The sequence below is a fragment of the Pelmatolapia mariae genome, unplaced genomic scaffold (assembly GCF_036321145.2).
Source record: "Pelmatolapia mariae isolate MD_Pm_ZW unplaced genomic scaffold, Pm_UMD_F_2 NODE_ptg000811l+_length_41175_cov_1, whole genome shotgun sequence".
NCBI classification, from domain to species: Eukaryota; Metazoa; Chordata; class Actinopteri; order Cichliformes; family Cichlidae; genus Pelmatolapia; species Pelmatolapia mariae.
The window spans coordinates 2,468-17,283 of NW_027052488.1; the positions used below are offsets into that span (position 1 = coordinate 2,468).

General features: G+C 40.3%; 1 protein-coding gene across 1 annotated transcript; it reads left to right on the forward strand.

The window, feature by feature from the left end:
- Positions 1–498: 498 nt before the first annotated feature.
- Positions 499–11,820, forward strand: LOC134623651 (probable RNA-binding protein 46; the record flags this gene model as incomplete). Its single annotated transcript, XM_063468678.1, has 4 exons — positions 499–698; positions 2,640–2,742; positions 10,646–10,916; positions 11,709–11,820. Coding segments are annotated over 3 exons (572 nt in total), but the record flags the coding sequence as incomplete, so codon positions are not given.
- Positions 11,821–14,816: the final 2,996 nt, after the last annotated feature.

A 14,816-nucleotide genomic window follows, 5' to 3' on the forward strand; every position in this document is an offset into this window, starting at 1 on the left:
GGCTTTTGAGAGGCTGTGAAATCAGCAGCATCATCTTTTCTGCTGTGGTGTTTTCAGTGTTTTTTTTGAGAAAAGTAGGATCCATTTAAGCTGAATCTTTTAAGACCTTTTATTCACACATGCTCCTACATGGGTTTATACTCCGTTAAATTGATTTTCTAGTCACAAATGTGAGTGAAACACTTACGCTGTCCAGCATAAACGGCGCAATTTTCCCACTGTGTTGTCCGCTCCACGAGAGTGTTTATATAACATAAAACTACTAGCAGCAGGAAAAAGTTTCACGTAAAGGTCAATATAGTATTTTGGGTTCACAGGTTAAGTTATAACTGGGTTTACTGGTGTATATAAATTAATAAGACTAATTGCAAATTCTTATTCATTGTGATGTTGTTCTTATACTCTGTGAGGTCTTAAAGAAGTCGTATGTACCTTGAGCTGAAGGAAGCACCCGTCTAACTTAATGCTGCTCCCCTGTATATGTGTTTGTACTGTCAGATGACCTGGAGCGCTGCATGTACCCCCTGCTGCCCGGCACCCCCCTCACTGCCACCAGCCTGCTGTCGCTCAAGCAGAGTCAGATCACCTCGGCCGTCAGCCTGCTCGACTTTTACTGCTGCAAAAACTGCTGGTTGCCCCCAGAATACTACCTGTACTCCACACCAGGGCAGGATGGAAAGCTACTGTTACTGTACAAGGTTTCAGACTGACTAGATGTTAGCACACAAACATGCATGCAGTTAAACATATCTGAGAGGTGTCTGAATTTACTTAGCTCCATTGTCCTTACATATATATGTTCATGGTAGTCTAGCTTCCCTTGCAGGGTCCAGTTAATGACATTTAGAGTTGCTGCACTGACATTTTTTTACAGTGTATTGGATCATTAGCACCTCTTCATGTGCTGTGTAGATAAGTGTTAGCTAGCTCTCTAACCACGCTAATTGTAGCTGTCTCTATAAAAAGTAGTGTTCGTCATACATCTTAACTTTGTGCAATTACACAATAGACTTATGGCTAAAATCAATACAGTTTGATATTACCTTCGAAATATTGTTGTGGCTCATGCTATCCAACTAGCATTTTCATTTGGATGCCATTTTGCTAGGTTAGGAAGCTAACTCCTAGCTGTAACTTGACTATGCTCTATGAATCAAGTGACTCCTGATTTGTGACATTATCTGAAGAAGGTCAGCTAAATTACGAGATCAGCCTTGGAAGTTTGGAGGAAATGGCAAATCACAGACTAGATTTTTGAATCATGTTAGCTAGCTTAAGGTTAGCTCAGGAATGACCCTAAAAGCTAAATGTTTCGCTCCATAAATCAGTTTTCCTGCTGATGTTGACACTAGTTTTCCCTCGTAGCTCAAATGGGCTTGATTACATAAGTGATTGATTTTTTTCTTGCTAATATTAGCTAACGTTAACATACCTGTTAACATGAACAAAATACCACCTGTACCACATGTTCCACCTAGTGGGCTAAGCTTGTGGATTGGGTGGAGATGAGCGTGAGGGTTGATTTGTGGCAGAAGGACAACAGCAAGAGTGAAAGGAAAGGTTTACAAGATGAAAGCAAAACCTGCTGTGATGGAGGGTTTGAGGATGTCAGCTCGGACAAAAAGGAAGTCGAGCTGAAGATGCTAAGGACAGGATGAAAAGATTACAAAATGAGGACATCAGAGGAACAGCTCATGCTGAGTGGTTTGGGGGCAAAGTTAGAGAGGCAAGGCTGAGATGGTTTTTAAATTAAAGTGCAAAATTTTTATATACAACTGTAATAAAAATAAAAAGGAGATTGTGCACGAGAGCACTGCAGACTGCATTAATGCATAAACATGTACTCCATAAATCTCCATAAACAGCTGCGAGAAGGTGTAATAGAGAAATATGTGTGTCTGTAACCATGCATAACATTAATGATGCAACCACAAATATAAACATAACTTGACCATACTGAATTATTTATAGCTTCTATATATCCCATACATATGATTCTGCTGCAGGCACAAGGATAGGTTACTTTACAGCCCGGTGGGACAGGGTTGTGTTGCGGGCTCTAAAGTCCACAGCAGTAAATTATGTACGTCACAAGGCTGAAATGCAACACAATTATGTACATAGATGAGAAATATTTCTATGTTACTCAGTTTAAACATTTAAAAACGTGATTTTAAAAGTACGAATAAATTGATATTCAGTGAATTTTTACTTATTACGTGTTCTTGTTTCAGTGAAGTCTTACATATCATGACCTTCTCTAACATTATCCCATTATAACATCCAGATTCTTCCTGTGTTATCAGCATATGAACATAAAGAAAAAATAACGTTTATATTCTGTAGTGTGTCTATGGGGAAAAAATTCAGCGGTTCCATTTAAAGCTGATTTTTTTTCAATTTTTTTATTTTTATAATTTACACCGTTTCACAAGACGTTAAAGTTACAGAAACAGTCATAAAACAAGCCTGCAGCTCACCTCTTTTTCTTTTGTTTCCCAACAATGCCGTTTTGACTGTGGCTTACCCCATTAATTACCTCCCCGGTCTTTGTATGTCTTCATTTCAGTGAAACGTTTGTTTGTTTCTACATTAACCAAACACTATGTGTGTGCGTGTGTGTGCGTATGTACATGTAGGTGGTGATACAATCCACACGAAGGACGTACATCCCTGACAAGCTGTGTGCTCTGCTGGATGATGCCAAGGAGCTTGCTGCTCAGACCACCCTGTGGAACCTGGGTACTCCTCAACAAACACACACACTGTAAACAGTTTTCATGTGAATAAATGTGTGGCTTGTGCCAGACCCAAACACTGCCCAGCCTCCCTGGGAGGGTGTATGCCAGGGTGCTGGAGAGGAGAGTGTGTTGAGTTGAACCTCAGACCAGGACTTGGAGACGGATGAGGACTGTGTCGTAACTGAGGGATGCTCTGAGAGTATTGGGTCAGTTATTTGGGGCTCTTCAGCCCCACTCTTGGTTTGCATTTCTTCCAGTAAGTCAGACTCATTTGGAGCGTGCGGTGGACGTCACCAGGGCTCGTCTTTGGTAACAGTTCACAACTTTAATTGGACAGTAACAAATTGTAGGAGAATATTTCAAAGAAATTGGTAATAACGTTGTTTCTGACGATATAGAAAAAAGTACTGAACAGTGTTTTAATCGATGCTTACAGCTTGGCAGGCAGCAAATAGAAGTTAAGAAGTATCGTAGGTAGTGTTTTCTCTGGAAACTTTAAATAAAAGTGTAAAAAAGCCTGTTTGATAGGATAAAGTTAGGTCGATCTTTTTAACCAGCTGCTGAAAGTCCCACCATGTAACAACATCAGTGGTTTCCGTCCACTCCTTGCTCTTGCTGTCATGTGGAGCGCAGTTAGCCAGTCATTTGTTTACATATAGGTCGCACATGACCAGCTGCTAGCATCTTCTCCTTTGTAGCCTGGATGTACTCAACAGTGAAACCCGCTTGTTGCTTCCACTTTCATCAGCAACACTTTTCTTGCATAATTTGGAAACTATGTTTTTGTTTGAAGTAGCTCGCTTTTTAGCTACAAAATCTACATCAGCTGACATGCATCACTTGCAGATCTCTGACATGATATTTATTTTTATATCATGAAAAGAAATTCATGCCAGTGTCATCGTAGACGATATAACACAGCCCTAATGTAGAGATTTTCTAGGTACAGCCAAACAAGCAGACGCTCTGCTTTGGTTTTGTCGGGGTTACATGTCCTCTTGGTCTTCAGTGACCTCCAGCATTGCAGCGGCGTGTAAATGACAGAAAATAACCCGAGAATAGGACGACTTGGGACTATTTTGATACCATTTGGGCAACTTCTGAAAATTAAGACAAGTTCAAATCTCTGTCATCTTGACTTTGAGTTCAAGGTCTAGGAGATTTTCTGGAAATCTACTGTGATTTCCAAATTGTCACCATAGGTGCTTGTACGAGGAGGCTGAGGGGCAGCTCAAAAAGAAGGGTAAAATCAAAAGTAGTTAAAAACAGACAGTTATACTCTTGACTCCCAGAGCGCTGAACCACACAATCATATTCCAAACCCCACCTTTTTGGTGGATGTGTGTGATTGGTTGGTCTGTATGGTGGATTATTATTGGTCAGTCACGCCCCACAGCAGAGGTGCTAGCATCTCCTGGGATTGAATCCACCACCACGCCTTTCTGTGATGAGTTTGGATTTGTATGGGTTTTGTCCAGGTACTCTGGCTTCCTCCCACACGGCTTCCACCAGAGACATGTAGTTAGTGGGGTTAAGTTAAGTTAAGATCAACTTCAGCCACCCCCCCGCCAACTTCCTCTAACCTCTTTAGAAAATAAGAAAAGTAAAGACAGGAAAGGTCTAAAATACTTAGCCTGGGTCAGTGGACAGGCTGCTGTAAAGTCAGAACATGTAGTTTAAAAAAAAGAGAGCAACAGTTTCAGATTTGCCCTTCTGTCTTTAAAAAGAAAACAAAGTCTTTGCTCGAGCAGACAAGTCACCAACTATCAAATTAAAGGCAGATTGTGTTTAATCTCCCAACAGCATCTCAGACGGGAGGATTCATGAGTCACACTGATGCAAAGGATCTCAAAAGGAGGCTCTCTCACTTTAATGGCTGTTTTAATGAGGTTATAATAATAAGAGTACTCTCCATCATCAGTATTCATACAGCAGGACTCCTTTCAGCAGCAGTGTGCTTTTTGCAGTCTCACCATCATCATTTGTTTCCATTCATGTTGGTGTCCAGGGTTCCTGCAGGGAATTAAAGTCTGACATTAAAATAAAGGAAAACACATTTCCTGTAAATGTGCTTTAGGAAAACGCATTTGAAGATGGAGTGTTTAAAAAAAAAAAAAAAAAAAAAAAAAAGATGCTTCATTGTTGTCGCCTTTTTCATCCTGCACCCTTCATTTTAGGGTGTAGTAACGTGGATCAGCACAGCAGGGGGGGTAACGCTCACACTGTGAGCATAAAGAGAAAGTCAAGTGTGCTCCAACCTTTTTAGCTTACAACAATAATTATGTAGACCTTATTAATAAATAAATATTAAATTGATGAGAAATTCCAACATTGTTCCTGCACTGTTTCAAAAAATCTCAGTCACTTTAAGGCTTTTCTAACGTGTTAAATAAAAATGAAAACCCCAAAATGGATTTTAGCATCTCGATCCAGGCAGATGTAATATTTCACTGCGTATGTTCTGTAATCATGCTTATTAAAAACAAGTCCTTAAAGATTTAATTGTCTTTATCAAAGTGGAAGCTAACAAATCGCACCATTAAAACCATTAAAAATGAAAAACAGACATGGGTCTAAATAAAAAAAGACAAAACAAAAACCACCAAATTAAGCTTTTAAAATAAAGTAATAGCAATTTTTTTTAAAGAAATAACTTTAAATGAAATAGAATATAATTTAATAAAACGTACTTGATTGTAATGTCATTGGAATGAGTCATGTTGTTATTTGATTGGTGTTTTTTCAGTTGTGTTTATATCCAGAGTATTTAAACTGGCAGTACTAATGTACCTACAGTGAAACAAGCATTTTGAGCGTAGCCACTGATTGGCTTACGGTTCAGGACCCTGCAGGGGCCACTCTGGTGGGCAGTGATGTTGGGTCACCTAAAAGCTGAAGGAAGGCAAGAAGAAACGTGGTTGTTTCCCCTGAGAGGAAAAAGCTGCTTGGCAGTCGTGCTGGGTCGCTGCAGCTGTCGGAGGCTGAACTCTTTCCACCTGCATCTCCCTGGGAGCCAATCGCAGCGCTGCCTGTCTGAGCCAGCGTCTCCTGAACCCTGAGCGCAGCAGCCACACGCTGCAGCTTTGAGAGGATCTGTTCAAAGTGAGATATTTCAAATCAACACCACCTGCAGGCTGCGGGGAATAAAACTTATCAGCTCTGTTAGTGAAAAACTTTTTCTAGGTGTTTTTAACAGCTAAAAAAAACAAGTCTACAAGTATTTTATAGATATATTTGAACAGAAGTGAAGAAAAATCATGTGAATCATGTTCAGCCAGAGGCACCCATCCATCCATGTGATTAGCTGGATAACAGAAGCAGTGGTCTAAGCAGTTACACCCAGACCTCCGTCTCACTAGCTACCTTTTCCTCAGCAACTGACACGGGAACCTGAGGCGTTCTTAAGCTAGCTGAGAGACATGATTCCTTTGTCTTGGGTCTCCTCCTGGGAGGACATGCCTGGAACATCTCATCAAATACCCGAACCAACCTCAGCTGGCTCCTTTTTATAAGTTAAAGAGTAGCAGCTCTACTCTGAGCTCGAACCTGCCTCAAAGTCTGAGCCTTTGAATGAAGCTCGTTTCTGCTGCTTGTCTCTACCTTTACATTGTTTTTAGTCTCCACCAGAGCTCGTGGGCTTAGGTGAGGGTAGGAATGTAGATCGACCGGTAAATCAACACCTTTCCCTTCATACTCAGCTCTGTCTTCACCACGGCAGACAAGCACAGCGTCCACATCAGTGACACCAATCCATCAACCTCCCACTCCACTCTTATAAACAAGACCGCGACATATGTTACTCCTCGGCTTGGAGGAGTGATCCCTGAACCCGAGTGGGTACTCCACCCATTCTGCCCATAAAGTTATGAACAGAGAAATGTCTGACTTAGTGCGTGTGAATCAAGCTCTCACTGCGGTTTTACAGGGACTGAAGGTAGGCACAGACTAGATACCTCAAACTCCTGAGGCACCACAGGACATCCAGCAGAACGCAGAATACTCCCATGGCCAAGCTCCCACACACCCTGAAATACCTTTGAGAGGACAAGGAGCTCATCCGATGTCCACGAACAGGACAAAAACCACAGTCTTCCTCCTGAATTCAAGGCCAGAAGCACCCAAGACCTCATTTTTTTTTTCATACCGCTGCTCTCAGGTGAAGTGATTACTAGTTGAGGATAGTACGAAAATATAATAGAGCTCGAGTTTCTCTCTGAATGTGTCTCTTGTGGTTGGAGCTTAAAAGCAGCTTTAACTCGAAGACGTCTGGATGAGTGTGAGGATGAGGAGAAGAAGAGGCGATTTTTAAAGCACCAAGAGGCTGAAATATGATTCAGTGTTTTTCTTAATTGACTTCAGGAGGCAGGTTTGCGTCCCAGTGGTTTGACGCTCGGACCAGCACAGAACCCAGACACAATTAAAAATGTTTTCTTTTTGCCTTTTGAAAACAAGATGTTGTTTTTAAAGAGCGTAGAGCAAAGCTGGGAGCGCCCCGGCGACTGGACCCTTTTAATCAGCCTTACTTGCACTGAATCCATTTTTTTAACAGTCTCGCTGCTCCACGGGGAGCCTGAGATCTCTGCACATCCTCAGTCTCTTCCCCTTTCTCTCTGGCTTCCTTCATCTCTTTTCAGGCACTCCAGGTCACACACAGTATATAAATATATACACTGCTTAGACGCTTAAATCTTGCATACATTGTGCTACTTGAAGATGAAAAGAAAAACCAAAGTCAGACCATTACTGACTCACTGCTAAACTGGTCGTGCTGGATTATGTTGGAGGCAGGGTGCCATGGCTCACATCTGTCACATGTGCTCAGTATAAACCTGCTCTCCCCTGTGAAGATAACGGGACACCAATAGTCCTGGTGATCTCTGGGGAGAGTCAGATGAACAGTGAGGTCCCACTAAGAGCAGGAGTGGCAGACATCAGGCTGAAAGAAAAGGGAATTTCACTGATCTGGTCCATCTTAGATCAAAGTGGGCTGGATGTGGCACATGATGTTTAAATGAGGATATTGGACCCTCATGGAGCCAGATTAAGTCGGAGACATGCGTGAGTAGCCCACTGTTGTAGAGTTCTGGCCCTGTTCCATCCTGCTGCTGGGCTGAAGCCCTTTGATGGTTCCATCCAGCTCTGGCAACAGCTCATCGCCAGATATCACCTCCTCACTCTTGACCCTGTGCCGGGAGACGCAACACACCTTGTCTTGTTACGCTGATACATAGGAATGTGGCATCATGGAGAAGTTGAAGTACTTGTTTAACCGGAATGGGCTGAAAGTACCAGCAGTAACAGACACAGTAACACAAAGTAATGAAAAACCAGTCAAGAGGGATAAAGAAAGAGCAGTGATCTGTGGCCATCACCTCCTAAACCATTCTCTCTTTTGGAAGCAGCCTCTGCAGTGCATTTTTACTTTTATTTACACCAAAGCAGGTGAAATATTCATTCACAATAGTGTCTACTTCCTGACTGAACAGACTGAAGTTTAACTGACTTTGTGCTGATGACAAATTCTTTGTTTTATATTCTTTCAGTGCTCGTGTTTTTCTGTTTGTCTTATTATTATATATAATAATGGATGCAGCAATAAAAACCCAACTATCCATGTTACATAGATATCTCAAAGTCTCAGTATGTACACAAAAAATGTAGTTTAATTTCATTATAATAACCTTTCTTTCGTTATGTGTGACAAGGTAAAAAAAACCCAAAAAAAACTGCTGCTGTAACATTCATTGACTCTGTGTGCTACACAGGGTGCGACCAAACTAAACTCCCCAACATCGACAAATACAACTGACTATCCTTAAACACCATAAAGCAGCGAGAATATGAAAGTTAGTAATGTAAAAAAAAAAGAGTGGTTTTCAAAGCCTGTCTGTATTCATATCTGAAGAAAATGGCAGCTCTTTGTCGGGGCTCTAAAGTTAATTTAGATTCCTTTTTTTCCTGCCAACAATTATTAAAACAAGATAATTGAGAAAAAATAATATCCTGTTTTGCCTTTCAGCACATACCTTTTCTTTACCTTTGCCCCTTCATAAAAGTCCACATTGATTCCCCTCTGGGCTTCGGCGTGTTTAATTCAGTTCTCTTTCATTTACTTCTACAGTTAAAACACCTACAATTATCTTGCTTAGCAATGAACACTACCGGCATGCAACTTTCTTCCATTGTATGACGCTGTCTCACAGTAAACTGTTCAGTTCAGTTCAATTTTATATATGTAGCGCCAAATTTCAACAGCAGTTGCCTCAAGGCGCTTTATATCTTCAGGTAATCACCCTACAGTAAGACAAAGAAAACTGAGAAAAACCCAACAATCATATGACCCCCTATGAGCAAGCACTTTGGTGACAGTGGGAAGGAAAAAGTCCCTGTTAACAGGAAGAAACCTCCGGCAGAACCAGGCTCAGGGAGGGGCGGGGCCATCTGCTCCGACTAGTTGGGGTGAGAGAAGGAAAACAGGATAAAGACATGCTGTGGAAGAGAGACAGAGATTAATAACAAGTACAATTCAATGCAGAGAAGTCTATTAACACATAGTGAGTGAGAAAGGTGACTGAAAAGAAAAAAACTCATTGCATCATGGGAATCCTCCGGCAGCCTACGCCTATTGCAGCATAACTAAGGGAGGATTCAGGGTCACCTGGTCCAGCCCTAACTATATGCTTTACCAAAAAGGAAAGTTTTAAGCCTAATCTTAAAAGTAGAGATAGTGTCTGTCTCCTGAATCCAAACTGGAAGCTGGTTCCACAGAAGAGGGGCCTGAAAACTGAAGGCTCTCCCTCCCATTCTACTTTTAAATACTCTAGGAACAGCAAGTAGGCCTGCAGAGCGAGAGCGAAGTGCTCTAATAGGGTGATATGGTACTACAAGGTCATTAAGATAAGATGGGGCCTGATTATTTAAGACCTTGTATGTGAGGAGCAGGATTTTGAATTCAATTCTGGATTTAACAGGAAGCCAATGAAGGGAAGCCAAAACAGGAGAACTATGCTCTCTCTTTCTAGTCCCTGTCAGTACTCTTGCTGCAGCATTTTGGATCAGCTGAAGGCTTTTCAGGGAGTTTTTGGGAGGACTTACCTGTTGCCAGCTGCCAGTGCTTAATTAACCTTAATTGATTGTGTAATGTGATCTCAGTGTTTCCTGCCGGCCTGTGATTATGTGCTGGCTTCAGACTGGAAATGGCTCAGCTCATACCTTTTAATGACAGCTAATCATTTGATGAGAGTGGGCGAGAGGAGCAGATAATCTCCTTGCATTGCTTTCAGTGCACTCACTTAAAACAAGACTACAGTGCATGAAGGCCTGCAACAGGTAGGGTGGGCTTCAAACCCACCCACCCCCCTACAACTCTGACTCTAACAAGCTGGCTGTACAGAAGGACCTAATAACCATAGGTTATACGATGCACGTAGATGCATCTTTGCACCTTTCACTTTTTTATCTTTTTGCCTCATTGGGTGCAAAACAGGTACCGGCATTTACCAGGGAGGCAAATGCAGTGACCGACCTTTGAGAACTACAGATACAGTAATAAAAAGTAGAGCGAAACAATATACAAATAATAACATTTTACTGAAACAAGGCAACCAGCACAAACTGATCTCGCCCCTTTCCTTATCTCCCTCTGTCAGTCCTCAGTCTATTCTAAATGAATGCTGAAAATTCTTTTTTAGTTTTATCTTTTCGTTAATTTTTTTCTCTCTCTTTGGCCAACGTTTACATCTAAATCCGTGTATGGAAGTGTGTATCTTGTGATGACTGTAAGACCTTTATCATTAATTATGTGTTATTGCTGGAGCATATATAATTATCTTCAATTGGTGGCTTTTATTCAAACTGTGTTTTACAAATAATGTTTTTCCCCCGTCTTGCCTTTTTTCCTCCAGACTTGTCTTTTCTGAGCGGAGCATCCTGCGACTCTCCCAGCAGCAACTCTCCTCCTCTCGCCATTTCCCCACCTGCTGCCACTGTCACCACTCCAGGGGTCCTGACCTGCGCCAGCCGGGCCTTCGCCTCCTGCCTCCCTCCACCTCCACCTCCTCCACCTCCTCAGTCCCCATACCCCCTCTCCACCCTGTCTTCTCTCTCATCACTCAGCCCTGCCGCCTCTCACACTCAGAGACTCTACATCAGCCCGCAGTCGCCGTTCTACTGAGGGTGAGACTCACTGCTGCAGTGAGGAGGGATTTAAACTGTGCTTAATGGAAAAGTTCTTCAAAGTCTGCCTCGTCGAGGAGATACATACTGTCTCTGAAGACTTTTTGTGTCCTACTAATATAAGAAAGGTTTCCAAGGAGACAGAGTAAAGGCGGTTTGATTTTATGCCCTAATTTAGTATAACTAATTTTATGTGACATTATTTGGGGTTTATTTATTTTTGTGCTTCAGAGCATGTTATCTTCAAAACACCTGCTTTTGATATGGCACGTAGATACACTATATGGATAAAAGTATTCATTCATCAACCTTCACAAGCATATGAACTGAGTGACTGATGTTGGACGAGAAGGCCGAGCTGTTGGTCTCTCCTCTTATTCATCCCAAAGGCGTTCTATTGGGATGAGGACTCTGTGCAGGCCAGTCAAGTTCTTCCACACCAAACTTGCTCATCAATGACTTTATGGGCCTTTCTTTGTACGCTGGTGTTGGAGTGAGTGAATACTTTTGGCCATATATTGTATAAAAGCAGATGTTGTATGTAGATAATGTTCTCATCTGTGCTAAAGATGAACGACAGCTCACTGTATTTCATCCCGTATCACTTTAACAACGCTCGCCAATAACAGATTAACGCAGACGTTTCTATGAAGTAACACCGTGAGCTGACTCACCCCCGAATAGCCTGTTCTGAGCCAGGAGAAACGTTGCATACATTTTTATTTATTTATTTATTTTTGACGTCTTGTGTTTACTGTTTTGTGTTTTGTCTTGTGTCTTTATGCCTTTCAGTCATTTTCTGCCAGAGGCGCTTCCTCGCCTTAGGGTCAGAAGTTAGAGGAAGATCTACAGAAGGAAAGTGCAAGGAAGAAAAGGCAGGACTGTGTTTCTTACAGTTACGCTGCACACAGTGTAATTGCATTGTTAATGTGCTTTTTTAAATTAGAGCCTCTGTTATGTTAACTTTTGTCCTCCTGTTATGTGGCAAGCTCCACATCAGTGACACAACTATATAACAACTATTATATGAAGCTCCAAAACAAAAGACCATTTTTGTCTTTTCTTATTTTGTGTGAGCTGCTTTGCATCCAGGCTGATTTTAAGAGTTTGAAAAAAGAGAAGGAAAGCACGAGGAAGAACGAGCGGTTTTAAACAAAAAAAGCCTCTGCAACAACTTTTGTTGTTGGGTTTTTAGTCTCATTTAAACTGCACAAACAGAGGCACAGTTAGTTTCTCATGGTTTTGTTTCACATTCTAGTTGTTTAGTGTTCATAAAGAAAAGTTCATTTCATTTATCAGTAATTTCAAAAAACCAACAGTGGGGCGAGGGTCCTTTTAAAGCGTTGATCTATCCAAAAGCAGCCGCCTGAGTAAATATCCCATAATATTTATGATATTGGCTTTACAATTCGAGCTTGCATTTAATTATTTTTTTAAATTTACAACTAAAAAAGCAGAAGAAATTCATAAAATCAGCATTTTTATTTATATTCACAAAATAATTAGTAGTTGCATGCCTTAGAGATAATATTGATGGTACTTCTTTATTTTTGGAGACTTTCATTGTCAGAACATTTTAGACCTTTAATTAATGGGGGTCCTTAGTTAATGGCGAAAAAGTAGAATGTTTAATAAAAATCAATAACTCAGTATTTCTTTTTTAGTATTTTATGTTTTAGAGTTTCTCTTTATGGGACCTGAAATTCACTTGTTATTGGTAATTACTTCATTTTTTAGGCAAGTTTTCAATTAAAAGTAGTAACAGTAGTTGCTGCCAAAATAATCAGCAGATTGATCAGTTTAAAAGTACAATTGTTAATGGTAGGACTACAGATAAATACTGTTTATTTTGTTTTGTTCTTTCTTTTAGAGACACTTTGAAATTCCAAATGATTTTCTAGAAATTTTATAAATGTTTAAAGATGATCCGTTTTACAGAAAATTGTTACAAAATTACAGATTTTGCATAAATATTTGGGAGATGAGGGCGTGCTGTATGTTTTTTCTTCTTACAGTTTTACACTTTTAAAGCAAGCAGAATTTTTAAATACTTTTCTGCTGTGCAATGGGGGAGTTTGAAGTTGAGAGGAGAGAGTTGTACACAGTTCCTTAAAAAATGAATTCAAACGCACTGAAAGTTGTGTTTGAAGGTTTGAAATCGATCGTTTTTAAGATCAAAGTAACAGCGGAGTGTCTTTAAGTTCATGTTTTTTTTCTCTTTCTTGATTAGTTTGACTGATGCATGTTCTTTGGACTTTAAATGTTTTATATGTATTTACAGGGACTGTGTTTGCGTAGTTTTACTTCATGTCCTTGTTTCATACAAAGTTCCTGCAACATGTTGCTCTGCTCAACTTTGTTGATTTTTAGGAGAAAAGGTTTAATTTGTGTTTAAAACCAGACAGAAGATTTTGTTTGTGACAGAGAATCTGAATATTTTTAATGCATGTCAGAATATTCGTCCCAGTTTTCGTTTTAGTGAAATCCAAACCAGACAGCAGACTGAAATCTCTTCAGTCGTGAATAAGAAAAGCAGAAATAGTAGTGATAGTAAGTCCAATCAAAAATCACGATAGTGTGTAAAAGAATCTTAGTTGCTCCCAATGTGACTGTATTTATTAAAAACAGATATGAAGTATTTCACAGCACTCAAAAACAAAAAGTAATGAAGGGTTTGCTTATAAGCTTGCCACACAGTTAAATTTCAAGCACATGAAGATAAAGAGTTTTGTGTATTCATGTGAATCTCTGTGTTGTAGTTTAGTCTCGGGAATCTTGTTTCCAAAAATTAACAGTGGGAGTATTTTGGAATAAAACTCTGCCACAGTTGATTCATGTACACCTCTACTGTTTTTTGTCCCAAGAAATGGTTGAATAGTATAAAGTACAGTACTATACAAAAGTCTCGAGTCCCCATTCATTTCTTTTCATTTTGATCCCAAGAAGCCAGACTTTCTTGAATTTGAAAGTGGTTTTGAGCAGTGGTTTGTGTTTTGTAGGACTTTCTGTAGGCTTGACTCATTTCAGTCCAGTCTGTGTACCTGACTGTTTACAGAGGAATTGTTTTGTTTGTTTGCTTGGCCACTTAACACTGATCTATGTGTCATTCAAACATTAAAAGCCGCACCTAACTCAAGGGATTACCCATTGTTGTGTCTACACATAACAGAAAGCTAAATCAAAAAACTAATTTTAAATTACACACATTTTCTACTAGCAGCTTGTCACAAAAACACATCGTTTGTTCCCATTTCTGTAGTTGAATCTTGAGAAATTCCAAAGATAACCCAGTTTGGCAGACATAAAATTGAATTTTTACACCAACAAGGCGATTCCCAAAGAGCTATTAGCCAAAAACCTGGCATATCTCAGCATGATGTGCAGTGTATCCTTAAAAAAATGTGGAAAGGACAAAAAAAGTGTGAGGCTTAAAAATGATCTACAGCAGATGAACAGGAAGTCATGTCCTTAAGGAAATGGTCTCGGTGGAAGGGTGGCAGTAAGGCTTTAATCAAGGGAAACAGAAAAAAGACTGAGGTGTACTGAAATGAACAAGAACTGGACTGAAAAATCAGCAGCAAGAGGTCTGTTGGAGTGAAGACTACATATTTGACATTTCTGGTTTAAAGAATGGTGGTCATCAGAGAGGTACAACAGTGAGTGTCTGCAGCCATCGGTAAAACATGTTGGAGGCCTGAGGTAGATGGAATTATGAACAGAGAAAAGTACTGTCAGATTGTAATCCACCATGTAATAACATCTGGAAAACATCTGATTGGCAGTAGCTTTATTCATTTATCAGCATGACAATGATCCCAAACTCACTCCAGTGCAGTAAAAACATACCTGGATAGATAAACACACAGTGGAACACTATCAGTCATGGATCGGCCTCCGCAG